The sequence below is a fragment of the Dermacentor andersoni genome, chromosome 1 (genome assembly GCF_023375885.2).
Source record: "Dermacentor andersoni chromosome 1, qqDerAnde1_hic_scaffold, whole genome shotgun sequence".
Lineage (NCBI taxonomy): Eukaryota > Metazoa > Arthropoda > Arachnida > Ixodida > Ixodidae > Dermacentor > Dermacentor andersoni.
This window is the reverse complement of record NC_092814.1, coordinates 178,846,074-178,864,575: the sequence shown is the minus strand read 5'-3', so window position 1 is coordinate 178,864,575 and position 18,502 is coordinate 178,846,074. Positions and strand designations below refer to the sequence as shown.

The following is an 18,502-nucleotide window of genomic DNA, read 5'->3' as shown; positions in this document are numbered from 1 at the left end:
TGTTGCGCGAATGCAGTTAACAGCTTGGCTCCGTGACAGTTGTAGCAAATAACCTTGCAAGTCGTGTAGTAGCAGGCTAGAGTGACATCACTCAAGTCGACCTGTCCACCTTTCTTTCATTAAAGTTCCTCTCTTGTTCTCCTTGCGACCATTCCTTGCTCAGGGGACACTCGGCAAAATAAAGGTTCACCTGCTATATTGCTGCTTATCATAAAAATTCTTAGACGTATGTGTCGCCACGTATCGGAAAAGAGCGCATATTTGTTAAAGAAATGCGATCGCGGACATAGGCACGTCGCTTGAATAAATGTTGATTCCATTCGATTTGTTCTAATTTTCAATTTTTTTCTTTTGTCTATTGATTCTTGTAAGCGCAGCCCAAATATATATATATATATATATATATATATATATATATATATATATATATATATATATATATATATATATATATATTGTTTTTTTCACAGTACACAATAGAACAAAGGTTTGGGTAACAAACCATAATTCGTTTCCTGTCGCACAACGCAGCCAAGTTCGCAACACTTCATCTTTTGCCCCGTCTCGGGCAATGCTATTTTTCGCTCCGCTGCTGTCTGAACCCGGGGCTCTCATTGAGGCAACCCGGCAGATGCACGCTGCCGGGCGCGCCGCCGACGCGGCCTTATCGCTCCTTCTTGGGCAAAAGGGAGCCGGTTTGCGGCGCCCCTCCACGTGACCGTGGGCCGCCGCGTCTATAAAGGGGAGCGTCGGCGGCGCGGCGCGCCACTTACGTCCTTACGTCCGCTGCGAGCGCGTTGTAGTTCAGTGCGGAGTACGAAGAACCGTTCTTCCACCAGACATGGTGAGTCCTCGCTGCGGCGTGCGCGATCCCTGCCCCCCCTGGAGGCGCCGGGATCGCCGTAGGGGGTGGGGTGCGGATCTGTGTACTGTGGCGTGCGAAATTTCCGCTGTCTCTTTGCAATACGGGGCGGAAGCGTGGCTCACTTCCCGATTTTTTTTTTTATCCGCTTCCAGCCCTATACCACTGATTTATTTCTCTGCCGCGGAAGGAGGCAGACATGGTGGAATTTTCTAACAACGCTCCTTCCTACCGCTAGCACACCTTCGTGTCCGGGATGGGCAGCAACAGCTGCCACTCTGCGCCTGAGCCATGGTTTCCTTTTCGGGGGAACTTGGCACAGCCGCAAGATGCGAGGATCGTGTGATGCCGAACGCCGGAGCAATCTCCAGTTTCAACGAGAAGAAAAGGGACCGTCTCGCCCACCTATATAGTCCTGTGAGGCTGTCCCTCTGCTTTCTCAATTCAGTAGCCGGCTGCAACGCAACCCGAAGCCCAGGCATGCATTTCTCTCTAGCTCTCTTTGTACTTATGCGTCAATGGAGCTGTGTTCTGGAGGGCAGGTTACGTGTTGCACTGATCGAAAACGCCGGCGAAAGCTAACTCGCTTTGCCGGGGATTAGCTTCCATATTTGGGAGTGAAATGGCGGCCTCTCCACCGTTACCTGTACGGTCTTTGACCACATGCAGTGTGTGCATAAAAGATAAGCGCGTCTACTGCAGTGCGCATAGGTGCGCACTGCTGATGTTAAACCATTACATCGGCAATGTACTGTAACCCTTCCGCGGTTATCGTTGCCGTTCCGAGTGGTGGTCTCCTTATCTCCATATCGAGTAGTGGTATTTCCGCATGTTTATCTTTCTATTGCCTGTGTGACGGGAGTCGTAGTATGAGCGCGCATCTCGCCCTCACTACGAGTACCCAGCTTGTCTTTCGAGCGAAAATCCTGAATCTGCAAGTTTTCTATCTCTGTCAGAGCCGTACAAATCACTAAGCGTGCGCAAGCTGCGGCGTACACTAAATCCTGCTTATTCGTAAAAAGAACTAGCGTATTTTACTGCGTAGTTGGCTGCGGAACGGCGTGCTGCCACTGCTGATGAATAAGCGAGTCGGAATTGAGCCAGAAACTCTTCTTACTTTTGTTATCTGTAAAGCGCTCGAATTTCGCAGCGCACGAGGGGTTTCTTTATTCTTTCGTATTTATTTTTTTCGAAAGAGTTCCAGCTAGAAAAAAAGCGTGCAGCTCTTTCGCATCGCGCGGAATACTAGCAACGTTTTCTCCACGAAGCACATCTACCAGTGCTTCTTAGGTGCCACTGCAATCCATGATCTACGATATATGGCAGATTAGCGGAGGCGACCTTTCGTTGTCAGCCAAACAGCTTTCATTCAATAGTACAGGTTGTTCTCTACCGTGTTTGGCTTTCCAAAAATGTTTGCGAAGTGTAATCATTCGCAAGCGCCACAGCTTGCGTACCTTTAGGTCGAACTCCCTTCGATCAAATGCACAAACATTTTAAGAACTATAAGGGATACGAACTTGACGTCATCCGTGAGCAGTGCTAGCGTCGTCCGCGGTTGCCGCCGTATTGCCGGTCGCGATTTCACGCGTTCGCTTGTACGCTGCTGCCAAAACATGCGTGCGTCCTCGCCGGACCTCCAATAAAGTTATTTCACTCAAAACACACGTGCCGTCCTTGCAGAGCGCCTGCTTGTTCTGGTTCGTGATTTGTGCGTTGTTTGTCATGTACACAATGGATTTAATGAACAAGAAAAATTACGTTATGAGGAAAAAAAAAGAGCGCCTGTATTGACTCGCTCTAACTAATGTGAGGTTCAGCACGATGTTTGACTATACTGCCTCGCGTCTATCGCGCTGCGTTAGAATATCTTGCGGTGGCTCTTTTAAACGGTGTTCTTGTACATCTCGAATTAGCGCAAGACTCCGCGCATGTGTTCAACAGAGTTCTCTGGTGTTTAGTACTTAACTTTCAAACATAACCGCCGACTGTGTGCTGCGTCCACTAACGTCCTGCAAAGTAGCGTTTGCACTGCTTCACCAAAAAACGATGTTTACTGCAGATTTCGCAGTGTATCACAGTGTGGTCCGTGAACTACTCCACCCTTCTCCGCGCTGTTAGCTCTGCGATCTTCTAGCACTGATGCTTGATCACCTTCAGTATCGACAAGAACCCCATCTGGGCCACATTCTGATCACCGGGTTTCTTTATCGTGTAGCTCGTGCAGCCAAACGCAGCACAATTCGCCATACCGCCGCCAGCCCACAGTTACTGCTAAACAAACTAGCACCCACGGCCCCCACGCGCATACAGCGTGCGTGCTGATGTATCAGCCAGTGATTAAATCAGCACAGCGGCTTCAACGATGAGCGTCAGCAGTTCACGCAATACAGATCTCCGGCGTTTCTCCGACGCTGCGCGAATGACACGACCGGCAATATGGCGCGGCTGCACTGGCGATGCCGTCGCCGCGTAGCGGGCTCGGTGCATAACCCCCATGCATTGTGTCCGGCAAGCAAACTCCGTGACAGTTCCTTGCTTACCTGATCTTTGGCCGGAGCGCAGAACAGAGCGTGAGTCGCCGCGATTGACAGCATTTCGTCCACACGAAGCAAAGACGACGTCTGGTTTCTGTTTACGCGTAAGTCGAAAACACCTTGCGATCCCTGCACGGGATGGTACATGGTATACCGGAATGAATGAGTGTGGATAAGAACGAACTGGCATCGAGCCGCGAAGGTTTGCAGACTTTTGGAAGTCGCTGTGGTCACTTGGACCGTATATGATATTTTATAGGCTATCGTTCGTCATTATCCGTGTTCGCTGATTCTGCTTTGGATGCTGCCGCTTATGTATACGTGCTTTTATAGGTGAAGGTCGTGGAGCAAGCACGGCCCGCACCTTTACCGGTTTCACGTACTTGGCCCTCTGTGAACGAAGAAAGCGTGCGCTCCCATATTAAGTTCTTGCCTTCTTACGCCTTCACACGATCGCATACAGATGTTTGTGCAACTTCTCTACCCATAATAACAGCACTAAACGCTTGGCTTAGCCTATCGCCAACAGTCGTGACAGGCGTAGGCTGCAAAGTTAATTCAGTCTGGGCATGAAGTGTTACGGCTCGCCGCAGTCGCACGCCGTCACGCTATTAACTTGCCCCTTTTTTTTTTTTTTACTTTTCTGTCTTCGTGTTCTTTCTCTGTATAGACACGGCTAAGACGCAAGAATTAATCGCTCAAATCGTTCATTCTGTTGGTACATAAACGCTGATTTCCTATGACACATGACCTGTATCGTTGACCTGCGAAGTACTACCCATTTACTCGAAGATAGGTCAAACACGAATATAAATCGACCCCTGTATATTGAACTCGCCGAGAAATAAAAATAATTTAAATATAGGTCTACTTACATCTTTTTAGTAAAACTAAGAGCTCTGAACATAACGCTCTTTTATTAGCGCAAGCTCACATACTAAATCTCGCCATTCGATGCGACAAGCTGCACCTTCGTAGGAACTTCGAGAGAAGTAGACTTCTTCGGATGCTTTGCAGGCATCCTCGGCACCCCAAATGACGTGGTCCTTGGTGCCGTCGAGTGCGTTGGATATGCAGCATATCTTAAAGCCAGCCTGGCAAATCTCCAGACTGGCTTTTCGTAGGGCGTGGCGGAGGAACTCCATTAGCTTGGTACTTCTGCTAGCTTTGGTCGCAACTATAGGTCGATAGCTCATTTTGGGCGACATTTCCGAAAACGGAAGGGGCGACCTATATGTTAATAAATACGGTAGTTGCCCATTCCTTCAACACCACTGTACTTTTACCGGCTGTCTTTGATTGCATTTCGCTGTGAGTAATGGTTCTCTATAGAAGGCTTTCTTCCTCACAACGATTACTTATTCATTTATGGCATCTTGGTCACATTTCGAATTCAACAAGAATTCAAATTTAACGTATTACATCGTACCTCATCCTTTCTTACGTAAAAACTATCTAATGCCGTATAAGGATCACCTAGCTTGTTGCTTTGCTTTCGTTTGTACAGCTAAGCCGGGTTAAGTTCATTTCCGTTACGAACCAACGTTTACGACCATTCTCTAATGGTGCTGTCCCGGTGTCGAAATCTGAGGACCAAACAAGAAATAGTGGTGCCGTGGCAATAGCAGGCGTCATAAATAAGTGTAAATATAAGCATTGGTCTACGCCGCTTAGACTGCGCCGAACTCTGAAACTGGCGTTGCGGGTGCATGCCACCAGGATCGGCGAACTGCATTGGGATGCAATGCATTCCGAAGCAGCCGTGTGGTTGCGTGTGGGGACAACCATAAATCAACAGCGAAGGAAGTCAAGCGAAGCCGGCGGTCCCACTTTCTGACAATTTCCGTTTTCCGTTCTTTTTGTCATTGGTTTGTACGAAGCGAGCCCCGCTGTCGCAGAGATCATCCACTCGGCGGATCGATTAAATAAACATAATCGGACGAAATGAATCCTTACAAAATACGGGCCCTGAGGCGCAAAGTGAAACAAGAAAAAATTTATTGCCCTTCCACTCTGTGAAGGATAACCAGCGAAGGTGTATTGGGATTACTATATTGACAACTATATTGATTTATATGGTTATTGCTATATTGATTGAATAAAGACAAATACACGCAACTTCCTGAGTTCTATCGTCCTTAGTTTCTCATACATTACCACAGTGACCATAGCTTTGTGGTCGCTGTGGTACATCGCGATCGGTTGTGCTGCTATGCTAGACACGTTCTTGCCAAAGGTTATATCTCTACACGACCGGTGACGGGTGGTCGGTAAATTACGTCCGTGTCGCACTCAATTCCAAACCGTTCCAACAGGAAGGATACAATCCACTTGTCGTCGGGGCGCGCTAGGTCAATGTTAAAGTCAATGATTGGTGAGCACACTATTGCGTTTTATTCATCTAGTCGACCCTCCAATTGGAGTGAAGGAGCGCCGCCATCCCACGTCTTCTATATGGCAATGAAGGTCATGCGTTATAACATGGTCGATAACATTCAGAGCGATCGCCGCGACTTTTTTCGCGAATGCGCATGGGTTTGCGCCGGAGGAATTTTCGGCGTACAGGCGACGAACAGACGGACGAATCTGCTAGCCATATACAAAGCAACAAAAGCAACCAGCAGAGAGAAAGGAGCTTTAATGGCAGAAAGGTAGAGAGGTCGGCCTTAGTGAACTGCTTCTGGAATGTTATACTCCAAGCTGTGTAGGGGTTTAGGGGAGCAACAGATTATGATGTGAAGAGGAAAGAGGACGGTATGATGTGTACGTACACGCTTCGCAGTAGAAGGTTCATGTACTGTGAATCGCACATGTACTCCTCGCGCACAGCTTTGTGGCAGTCGATCGAGAGCAGAGGCAGCATACATCGTCCGACAGTAGTGCAAGGAAGACTTTCGCCGTTTTTTCTTAGCAGCTCCCGTAACGGTTTTTCTTTCTTTTCTGCACAGATGAACCACCTAACCGATTGACACGTTATACGGCATTGATAGTCGTATAAATTTCTTTCTGTTGAGCACAAGGTCGCGTGTTCGACTTCCCAGCCGCGGCAGCCGCATACAAATGGAGGTGGAAAACGGAAATGGTCTTCGGCGGAAACAGTACTTCGGGTGCACCTTGACAAACCCCCGCTAGTCGAAATTTATACATTCCAGTCCAGGGTGCCGAACTACGGCGTCTCTCAAAGCGCCAGTGTTGCTTTGGCGGCCTAATCAAACACCATAATCTTTGCTGCCCCTCGCTGCCTTTTCATGAAAGTCGCACCCATGGGCACTACCTCCTTGCGTACAACGTGCTATATATATATATATATATATAATGTGACACTTTCACATACGCTAATGGTCATCCTGGACGTCATTGAAACCGTGCAGACAAGTTCATTAAGTCAACTTGATTTTTCTTGCTCCCGCTCATTCTGCCCCTTAGTGTTTGCTATTGTATTTATTTCGCAGAGGGAGTGCATCAGTGTCCACATTGGCCAGGCCGGCGTGCAGATTGGCAACGCCTGCTGGGAACTCTACTGCCTGGAGCATGGCATCCAGCAGGATGGCCAGATGCCCAGCGACAAGGTGTCGGGCGGGATCGACGATTCTTTCAACACTTTTTTCGCCGAAACCGGCGCCGGCCGTCATGTCCCGCGAGCCGTATTCGTCGATCTCGAGCCGACCGTCGTTGACGAGGTGCGCTCTGGCGCCTACAGGCAGCTCTACCACCCGGAGCAGCTAATCTCTGGCAAGGAGGACGCTGCCAACAACTACGCGCGTGGCCATTACACCATCGGCAAGGAGATCGTCGACCTAGTGCTTGACCGCATCCGGAAGCTGGCCGACCAGTGCACGGGTCTACAGGGCTTCCTCGTGTTCCACAGCTTTGGCGGCGGCACTGGCTCCGGATTCACGTCGCTGCTCATGGAGCGCCTTTCGGTCGACTACGGGAAGAAGTCCAAGCTCGAGTTTTCCATCTACCCAGCGCCGCAGGTGTGCATTTGCGCGTGCTTTAACAGCCTTTGCTAAATGGTGTCTGGTCACCAAAGGTGATCAGCATTATGGAAACACTAAGGAGCGTCAAATGCTGAATTTGTTGGCACTCTCAATCACCTGTACATTAACAAGTTAGCCGAGTGTGCATTTTCGTCCACTATCTAATATCCCACTAAAATGTGCGCATAATCAGGCAGAAAGCCGTCGCTAAAGCGTTAAACATTTAGGAGCATGTTGGTAACTTTTCCAAAATCTGCACAGTCGGAGCCAAGGAAAGCCTTGTCAGTTGAAGGCGCAAATGTCTTCTCCTTGGGGTCACCGAATACATTGAACGCAGTCAAATAAAGCTGTCTTCCTTTTTTGTCAGGGTGTCTTGCGCTGTGTCCGTTGTGAATCGGGTAGGAGCCTTTATATTGCGCGTTGAATGGCATGTTTACTTATAACAGCAGCAAATGATTTCTTGACGCTTCATTTTGCGCTTTGTACACATCTGCTGCCCTTGTAGAAGCATTTCTAACGTGGCGACATGCGCAGGTTTCGACTGCTGTTGTTGAACCGTACAACTCCATCTTGACCACGCACACGACCCTGGAGCACTCCGACTGCGCCTTCATGGTTGACAACGAGGCCATCTACGACATCTGCCGGCGCAATTTGGATATCGACCGTCCCACATACACGAACCTGAACCGGCTCATTAGTCAGATCGTCTCCTCCATTACCGCTTCCCTCCGCTTCGATGGTGCGCTCAACGTCGACTTGACCGAGTTCCAGACCAACTTGGTACCTTATCCTAGGTTTGTTACACCGTTTCTTTACTTTCTTTGCCATGTCTGTACTAAAATTACTGGCATCTTAGATTTCAGGTACTACTCCACACTTTCACGCGTATACATCGTAGTATATTGTGCGTACAATGGGACATTCTCTACAGTATGATGCATTTCATCATACTGATGCTGTCGAATGTGCAGCGTGAGATGTCGCCGTGGGAGGCGACACCAGCTTCTCAGAACGTTTAGCCAAAATCCATATCATCCTGCTCGCCCCTCCCCCTTTACCCGTTGATTTTTCTTTTCAGCAGCATACTGATACAATTCGCTTACCTTTCTGAACGCAGAATCCACTTCCCGCTGGTGACATATGCTCCCGTCATCTCCTCCGAGAAGGCCTACCATGAGCAGCTTACCGTGGCAGAGATCACCAACGCATGTTTTGAGCCGGCCAACCAGATGGTCAAGTGCGATCCGCGCCACGGCAAGTACATGGCCTGCTGTATGCTGTACAGAGGCGATGTGGTGCCTAAGGATGTCAACGCTGCCATCGCGGCCATCAAGACGAAGCGCACCATCCAGTTTGTGGACTGGTGTCCCACAGGATTCAAGGTGGGCATCAACTACCAGCCGCCTACCGTGGTGCCCGGCGGAGACCTGGCCAAGGTTCCGCGTGCCGTCTGCATGTTGTCCAACACGACCGCCATCGCCGAGGCTTGGGCGCGACTGGACCACAAGTTCGACCTCATGTACGCCAAGCGCGCCTTCGTCCACTGGTACGTGGGCGAAGGCATGGAAGAGGGCGAGTTCTCGGAGGCCCGTGAGGACATGGCCGCCCTCGAGAAGGACTACGAGGAGGTTGGCATGGACTCAAACGAGGGCGCTGACGACGGCGAGGAGTACTAGGCCGAGCGCTGCAGTCGCCCAACAAGAACGAGACTCTTCACCTAAGGAAACCAAAAAGTGCGGTTTGCGGCGAATTTCAAAATAAAAGATTTGACCGTTGCACTGCCTCTCCAGTTCTGCGCACACTCCTTTGAAAACCCTTACCTTATTTAGGTCCCTCTGATGGGAGGTTCCAAGACGCCGTCTAAGGTTTTGCCGAAAAGTTGCTCTTCTACAGGTGCAGTAAGCGCTGAAGTTTAATTATCTTACGCAATAACTTCATACTCTTTTCCGTGCCCTCGATTGCACGGCGTTACACTTTATACCGTCGCGAATCGCTTAGAGGGCCTTCGGCCAGATGCGAGCTTGCGTCGTAGCCCGGCGTACACAATGTAGTTTTTTTTTTTTTTTTAGTGCGTTGGCATTGGAAGTTTCTCTCGCATTTACTACTAAATCGCCAGTTAAATGCGGCGCCTGCGTATGCAGCGGCTCAGCGCGGCCCTATCCTGAAAGCGATCGGCGATCGACACAGAATCTAGGTGCGCCGAGAGCTGATAGCTTCCTGTGCGCTGTGTTTATGCCGCTTCGTTCGCGCTGAAGCGAGAGGTAGCACGAAGGTCGATTTACTCGCTGCTTCTGTCGCTCTTCCTCACGCCAGCGTGACAGCGAGTGTCCGCACTCATCGAGTGAGATGTTTACCTGTTCGCACGTTGCTCCATGCTTATTAATTTTGTTAGTAAGCGATTATTCATGAATTCATACGGCTGATAACAATATTATCCTTCCTATAACTGTCTAATAATTCGCTATAGTAATCGGTGCTTCGCCTTTCGGGGGAAACTGCGACGTTTTCAATCCAATTAGCATTTTTCGGAATTTCATCCAGTTTTCGGTCGGATTGTCTGTCTGTCCACGTCCAACCGTTTTCCCGCCTACTTCGTCAAATGAGCTGAGCATCGGGCTGCTGTGCTCTGGGAACGGAGTTCAAAACCAACTCTTGGACCAACTTGCATCATTCAATGCTACACTGGGCATGTGCTGCTCTTTAATGAACCTCTTTCACACCAACTTGTGTCACTGTGTTTGCGCTACTGGATGTCCCGCTCTTAGTGAACCTCTTTCACGCCCACTAGGGTCAGTCTATGTGCCGCCCCTCAATGATCCTCTTTGATGTTAACGTGGGTCACTGGGTATGTGAAACACGATATGTGCCGCCCTTCAAGGAACCTCTTTCATGTCAACTTGAGCCCCTGGGTATGTGACACATGGGCCGCTCTTCAATGAAGCTCTTTCGCGTGAACTTGTATGATTTGGTATGAGTCACTGGGAACGTGAAGTCCTTAAATGATCCTTTTTGACGTTAACTTGGGTCACTAGGTATGTGCCACTGGTAATGTGCCGCGCTTCAGTGAACAGCTTTCACATCAACTTGGGCGACTGGGTATGCGCCACTCTTCAATGAATCTCTTTCACGCCAATTTGGGTCACTGGGTATCAGAAACTGGATATGTGCCGCACTTCAGTGAACCCCTTTGATGCCAACTTGGGTCACTGGGTTTGTGCCACTGGTAATGTGCCGCACTTTAACGAGCCTCTTCCATGCCAACTTGAGCCACTGTGTATGTTCCACTGAGTGTGTACCACCCTTCAGTTAACATCTCTCACGCTAACTTGGGTGACTGGGCATGTGCCGCTCTTCAGTGAATCTCTTTGACGCCAACTTGGGATGTGTGACTGCGTATATGCCGCTCTTCATAATAATCATCGTGACGTATATAAAACGTACCACGTACACACCCATCATAAGTTAGATTGCTAATCGCATTGACGTCGCCAATCATGTCCAAAGGGTCGATGAGCCGCCAGTTTTTGTGATATGGAAACCGTTCGCAAAATTTTACGGCGAGAGCTGTATATGACTAACCTACCGTAGTTTTTTTGGGCGTCCCTCAACATAAACAATCATCCTGTTTGCCGATCCTGGTAATAGTGGAGAAAGGGTCCAAGCTCAATGGCACATACCCCTGTGAGCTCGGGGACCTGTAACGTGCCCTTGAACTACCCTTGTCACACGTGGGACCCAAAGAGGTCACAGGCACAAGGGTAAGAATGTAGTTTTTTTCGGCGTCCGGCAAGAGAAACGGACTTCGCGATTTCTAACAAACCCATACGGGTGCAGTGCAGTGGCGCAGATGTCAAAACGCGGAACAGATTAGAACGCTCGCCGTGAAAAATAGCGCGACGTCAAAGTTATCGCAGTATATAAGCAGGAGAGCTATCGGCGCTAAAAACAGCTGCGTTATCGCTGGGGCGGACACGTATAGTTCGTACACCCGAAGAACAACGTGCGTACGAGGAGCGCCGGAGGGGACAGCAACAAGAATGTAAACGGCACCGGCGCGAAACGACCACCAACGAAGAACGTTGCCGCGATGCTGAACTAAAAGGACAATCGCGAGCCCGGGCACCTCCGAACGAGAGACGGCGCCAGACTCGCAACGCAAAAAATGAGAACCATTCCACTCTGTGATGATGGAATGGCAGCGAAAGCACTTTGCTTTTCGTTTGAGATCTTTGACTGTCGTCAGCTTTCGCTTCCATTCCATCGTCACAGAGTCGAATGGTTGTCATTTTTTTAAACGGGTGGACACGTTTAGCCCATTCGCTAGCCCATAACTGCTGTGTACAATAAAACTTGCGCGGCGGTATGGGGAATCGTCATGCAAAGCAACACCCTGCATCACACTAAAAATGAGAGAGGATCAAAAGTGTATACTAATTTGGCTGACAACTATTTTGATCGTCAATGTCCGGAGGGGCATAATCATCCGAGTTATATTTACTCTTGAGGAAGCTATTCTTTACGTGGAATCTCGTCCGAATACACTCGTCGACCCCACACAAACCAAAATGGAAACAGAAACAAATTTAAAAAACTCCCCGACAAATATCTGTAGAGACACACTCTACAAGGATCTCAGGGAGATATATATATCTCCCCACCGGAAAATCCCCTCTGCGAGGATTATGATGATGAGGGACCGGCGGATGACTTCCTCAAAGGTTCGCTAACGATGGCAGAGCTCATAAGGACCCTAGCGGCGATAAAGCCAAACAAGGCCTTAGGCCCTGATGCTGTTACAGGGGCGTAGTTACGCAATCTACCTGACAGATACCATGAATTCCTTTTACAGCAAAGCTGTTTATGCGGACCCAGTGCCGTCGTTGTCAGACTTCGGTGAAAAGTAGCCACGTGACATAGCGGGGCAGGAAAAGAAGAACTCAACAGGGGCCCGCCCCTGTTGAGTTCCATCACTCCAAGCCCTTTCCCGGGAAAGGGCTTGGAGTGATCCATTTCCCCCTGTGAGAATGCCATCTCGCTTACATCGGGATACACACCTGCGCCCAGGTCGGTGTTTCCTCCAAGGTGTTTGTGCCGTCCTGAAGTACACCTCAGAATTCCAGGACTTAAGAAAAAGTCAGATCTACCACCGTTTGGACTAAAACAATTGAGCTTACTCCTGTTATACGAGAAATACAGTAGCCACGTACACATCTATACTGACGGATCGACCACATTGACCAGTTCTGGGGGTGCTGTTTTTTACCGACACGAGGAGTAATACTGCTATTCAAGACGTCACATGTCACGACGTCCACGGCTGCAAAACTCACGGCTCTGTGCAGTGCGCTTCAATTTATTGACACAGAGAATCCTGGTACATGGGCCGTGCTTTCCGACTAGAGACCGGCTTTACACACCATATGCAGTCAATTCTCAAACGTGGAGCTCACGAACATCTAACATACGAAATCGTCAAACGTCATCACGACGTCAAACAGAAAGGCCATGAAATTATTTTCCCGTGGCTACCTGGCTAACGCGGGATCAGTGGAAATGATCAAGCAGACAAAGTCACATCAAGGACAACTCAGCGTTCCCATTCCTCTTTCCAGGACAGACGCTGCAAGGCAGCTTCGTCACCTGGCACGCAAGCTCTCTTTAAGAGTGGAACACCCCAAATATAAGGCGCACCAGGTTGTACGAACTGACCCTTTTGCTACAACTCCGACCTCCACCCTGGCTTCACCGACGTGAGGCATCGCTTCTATACCGGCTGTGGTTGGGAGTACCTTTCACGAAGGCGTACACTACTTTGATCGGAATGACCGACAGTGATGCATGCAACGTCTGCTGCATGGAAGACAGCCTCGAACATTTATTGTGCCATTGTCATCGATTTCAGTCCGAAAGACAAACATTATCTAACGCATTGTGACGACTTGACCATCGGCCGTTGTCTGTGCAGGTGCTGCTTGAAGACCGTCCCCATCGCTTGTGGGCCTACAAAGCTGTGAAGGCACTTTTGTCTTTCTTGAGGGCGACTGCCCTATATGTGAATGCCTTTGACTCGCTCAGGCCTTCCGCGTGCGTGCGCGAGCTCAACGCGGCTTTACTCCCCCCCCCCCCATTCCATCCCTCTTTCTATCTTTCTATTCCCTCTTTCCCGTCCCTCAGAGCAGGGTAGCCAACCAGACGCATTTCTGGTTAACATCCCTGCCTTCTCTCTGTATTTCCTCCTCCCTCCTCCTATATTATATGCGAATCTCATACGGCTGTCACGCGGTGCATTTTCGGCGATCGAGCCAGATTGGCAACGAACTTATCGACGATTGATTCCACCTTGCCGCGAAAGAAAAATTTTGTGCTGGCGGTTTGCGGCCAACGAATAGTGCCCAGGGTATGAAACGCGATACTAGAAGCGCATGGCTACCGGCACTTCTTGCTGGTGCAAGAAGTGCCGGCAGCCACGTCAATCGTCAAGCCAATCCAATCAACCGTCAAAACGATTGCAGCGCGTCATCTCTAGTGGTGGGCCTTGCGCCTAATATACAGAGCTTTGGATTAGTGGTTCCGCAAATTCCATCTCAGCTACAACTATGGGAAGACCACGAGTAGTGCGTACTCCTGAGGAAGAAGCTGCGTATAACGCGAGCGTCAGCGAGAGCTGGCTCGTGAACGGGCTCGTCGTCGTCGGGCTGACCCTGAGCTGCGCGCCAGAGATACCGAGTTTAAACGGCAGTGCCGGGAGGCCGATCCCTAAGTGCGCGCCCGAGACGCGGAAACAGATCGACAGTGCCGGGAGACCAACCCCGAGCTGCGCGCTCGAGAAGCCGAAGCTCAACCGCAGCGCCGAGAGGCGACGCCTAGCTGTGCACCCAAGACGCGGAAAATCATCGGTGGCGTCGGAATGAAGAACTAACACAGCTTCGCTGTTCGACCATCTTCACGGACTGAAAGGGGCGGTGACTTTTGAATACATGAACACCGTTTGAGAAAGCGGTAAACCTCCTCAAAAACGGAAGCAGGCTGATCATTTTCGTACCTAAACCCGGCAAACCGACCGCCATTACTAACCTGCGACCTATATCCCTTAGCTCATGTATCGTTAAGACTAAGGAGCACATCATACTGGACAGGCTTAAGGCAAACCTTGAAAAGACTCATCTTCCGTATAATATTATTGGATATAGAAATCACCTATCTACAGAAGACGCACTTTTACAACTACCCGAAGACATCAGCAAGGGTCCTAGTACTGCCAAACTTAAAACCATGCAAGCCATTGACCCCCACAAGGTCCTCGATTACGTTTCCCATGACGCCATACTTCAGAAACTGGCCTCATAAAATTGTGGAAGTAGAATCTACAACTATGTGAGAGACTTTATTCGTGACCACACGTTTGCACTAAGGTCGAAGAGCCCTAATCTGATGAAAAATCCACATCCCTAAAAAGGCATGCCACAAGGATTAGTAATATACCCCCTACACTATTCAGTTTGGCCATGCTACAAATAAACAAAGCTCTACAACCAACCCTTGTTATGAAACATATCATCTATGCTGACGGCATTACAATCCGGATCACCAGGCCTCGACAGCCTGCAGACAGCGATTCAAGCGGTACACAGTGCAGAACAAAGCACCGGGCTTGAATGCTTGCCTCAAAAGATCGACCTTCTGTTTTTCCGCTGCAACAGGTGGAAACCACCGCCCATTTCCATACATAGCGCAGAAATCATAATACCACAAGCCACACAACTCAAAATTCCAGGCCTCCGATGGGGGTGGCGCAGTCACCATACAGCACCTCCGAAGACAGGGGTAGGGAGTATTACGGATGATGTGGCGCATATCTAACCGGCATAAAGGTCTTCAAGAAGAGGACATGCTGCAACTAAGAAATGCGCTACTCATGCCTCGCTTGCGGTACCATATTCCGTACACTAACCTCAACAAGAACAAAACCGCACAATTGAACACGCTCATCCTAGGAACCACCAAACTCGCACTTGGCGTTCCGATCAACTCAAACACGCAGTTTCTCGGACAGACAAGCAGCTACAATACACTTCAGGAACTCATCTCTGTGCGCAAGCCCCGACAAGAACTACGGCTATCTTCTACCGCAGCAGACAGAGCCATACTGAGTTCCATAGACGCCACCCCAACAGTACAACTACCACCAGAACTTAGTGTTTTCACATACCTCTCGCCATAGCGCCCATTCCCGGTCAGATGGATCCTTCCCGTAAGCAGGCGAGAACAGAGAAGCGTATGCGCCAAAAATACGTTCTGAACAATGCACACCACATACAACTGTTTACCGATGCAATGGTCAACAACAAGGCAATAGCCATAGCTGTAGCGAACGCTGCCGGTCACCCTGTATATACAGAAGTCACCTCTCTCATGAATCACCACTGGGCTGAGCTTACAACAGTAGTCAGGGCTGTGCAGCCTTACCGGCCACTGGAACATCCATTACAATTTACACACACTCCAAACGTCGTGCTCCCAGAATACTGCAGGTGGGCTCCTTACCAACCAATTGACATGGAACACGCTACAAATACCTCAAAAAACCAACAGAAATAATTTTGGTACCCGGATACGCACGACTATACGGAAATTAATGGGCTAACCAGCTTGCCCGAAAGACACTATTCCGGGTGCCAGTTATCCCCGATCCAAAAAACCCGCCTGTCACAACCCGTGCACAAGATATCAAGGCAATATCAAGAGGTCACACGATTGTTCCCAAAAAATATGCACAACATTGCAAGGCAGACAGGGCCCACTTATAAGACAAGCACAAACCAACACCCTACCCACACTTGCTAGACACCACCGTTCCTGGAGCTTAGCGGACTCACCACCTCTAAAATGTGAACACTGCGGATAACACCCTAACACAGAGCATATACTCTGGCGCTGCTATCCTTCCCCATCACTCCTCCCTTAAAGAACCCAACTCTCCCTGCCCCAATGGCCCGATGGCTGACTCAAGCCTCAAAGACCATATCTCTACGCGTTTCGGTCATGCATACAAGTTTTCCATTGCTACACAGGCCTCTCAGTAAGAACATATTAAATGGTACGTCATCACATGGTACAACAAGATATGGGATACTGTGACAAGTTAGATCAAGCTCTTTCCGCAAAATTCTATGGAGAACATCCCAGAATAAAACGGCATCTTTACAGTCTATAAAACAGTGTGCAATTGTTTCAGGCACGTTACAAAGGCGACACTTGCCTCAGCAGGCGGAATACAACATCGTTGAGAATTTCCCGGATCCACGAGACGACTGGTAGCTGCTGTTCCTTCTACCCAGCAGCCTTCCATGTTACATCGCGCCAATATATCGCACCCACGTGTAATTTGAACACGTTCGAGGAGTTGTTGCCCATCCAACGCGTGGCTCATACTCCCTATGGAGGATTGGCCAAGAAATGCAAGGATCGATTATTCCAACTTATAACCACAAATAAATTTTCAGGACTGCTATAGAGTAAGTGATGTTGAATGGTGAAATCACGTGTTAAAATGAAAGCAATAAGAGTAGTAAGCGCCAATAATCGTTCATTGAAAAGCACACACAAGAAAAATAAGAAATACAAATTTAGCAGGGCATTCGGTTGGACTTCATCAAGAAATTCCAGGACTGCGGAGTGAACATCTCTGTGGCTGAATCCCAGAGTAGAGGCCCCACGCAAATGAGTTCAAGTGCAACGCTAAACCGTGCGATCGCTGTCAGTGCTACACACTTCGGGCGAAAGTGCTACTTTTTTTCGCATGGTGATTCCACATCCCGATCACGTTCTTGATGGCACGTTTTTCGAACTTTGCCGACATAGGACGTCGCTTGGAAGTTCACCCTGCGTCTTAGGGTGTGGGCCTCTGGATCTTTTTGGAACGTTCATGGGACTTTTTGTGTGGTCTAGAATCGCTCGGACACGCTCCGATTAAAGCTCAGTGATGCATGCAAAGCGCACTACAGTCATTTGCTTGATACACAGCTGCAAATACACTATTATACACCAGTATACGACACCGTCAAACTGACTGTGTTGCATCACCTGCGTGTCAAATTCAGCTGCTGAGGACAACATGCATACCAGGCTTCCAACAATCTGGCCACCAGTGCACTCGTGTGTGTGACACATATAGGGTCCGCCAAATTATGTAAAACCATACGAAAGTATGAAGGGAAACACTTAAAGCACTGTCCTTGCAACAACGGCCACGCGAAAAAGACGCCGTCACAATTCACGGTAGTTCAAAACACACAGACCACCCGCTCACTGCTACATACCCACTGTTGGGGTCTCGGTGCTGGCGCCCGTTATTGCGCATGGGTCGCAAGCCCCAAGGGTAGCGTTGGCCTGGCGGCCTGGGGCACTGGAAGCATCCGAAGGTCCCGGCAAAGCATGAGAAGACTGGTAACAGAACAACTTGTTTATTCTAACATAGCAAAAGAGCGGCCGGTCAGGTCGACCGAAGTGGAGAGACGGGAGAGCACGTAACTCAACAGTACAAATCGGAGCCTCTCCCCTGGCGTCCGGGGGCAGCTGCTCTTATACTCTCGGCGTCGCGGGCCAGAAGGAAGGTCACGGGATGAGCCCACGCGACGGCGGAGCATGAGCCCACGCGACGGCGCGCACGGTCGAGCCGAGAGACATGTTGAGCCGAGTGTAGTGACGCATCGCCAACCCGCCGACGGACAGACCTCCTGGCACCTCACTTGGGGAGCTCCGCTCCCCGGCTGCCGCGCTTTGACAAGCGTGGGCACACACACACACACGCACGCACGAAGACACGTGGCACTGAAACACGCCTGGACACGCTTGGCGGGGAGGCGTTGCGGCGGCGTCGAACGGCCCAAAATGTCCGCCGCTTTGAACGAAGCCCCGACGTCCGTTGCATCCGCGCCGGCATTACCGCGCGTTGTAGGCGAAACGTAACAGACTGCCCCGCCGGGGAAAGGAGATCCCGATGGTCAGGGGACTGCATCCGCTGTCCGGAGGGATGTCGCTCGATGATGCTCATAACCGAAGTCGGGCGTCCTTTGGCGTTTCTTGAGCGCAGCTCACAGAGAAGCCCTCGTTCTCACGTT

General features: G+C 49.7%; 1 protein-coding gene across 1 annotated transcript; it reads left to right on the top strand.

Moving 5' to 3' along the window:
* Nucleotides 1-735: 735 nt before the first annotated feature.
* Nucleotides 736-9,157, top strand: LOC126547411 (tubulin alpha-1C chain-like). Its single transcript, XM_050195398.3, has 4 exons — nucleotides 736-844; nucleotides 6,852-7,376; nucleotides 7,914-8,176; nucleotides 8,500-9,157. The coding sequence occupies exons 1-4, from the start codon at nucleotides 842-844 to the stop codon at nucleotides 9,056-9,058; spliced, it is 1,350 nt and encodes a 449-aa protein (XP_050051355.2). The 5' UTR covers nucleotides 736-841; the 3' UTR covers nucleotides 9,059-9,157.
* Nucleotides 9,158-18,502: the final 9,345 nt, after the last annotated feature.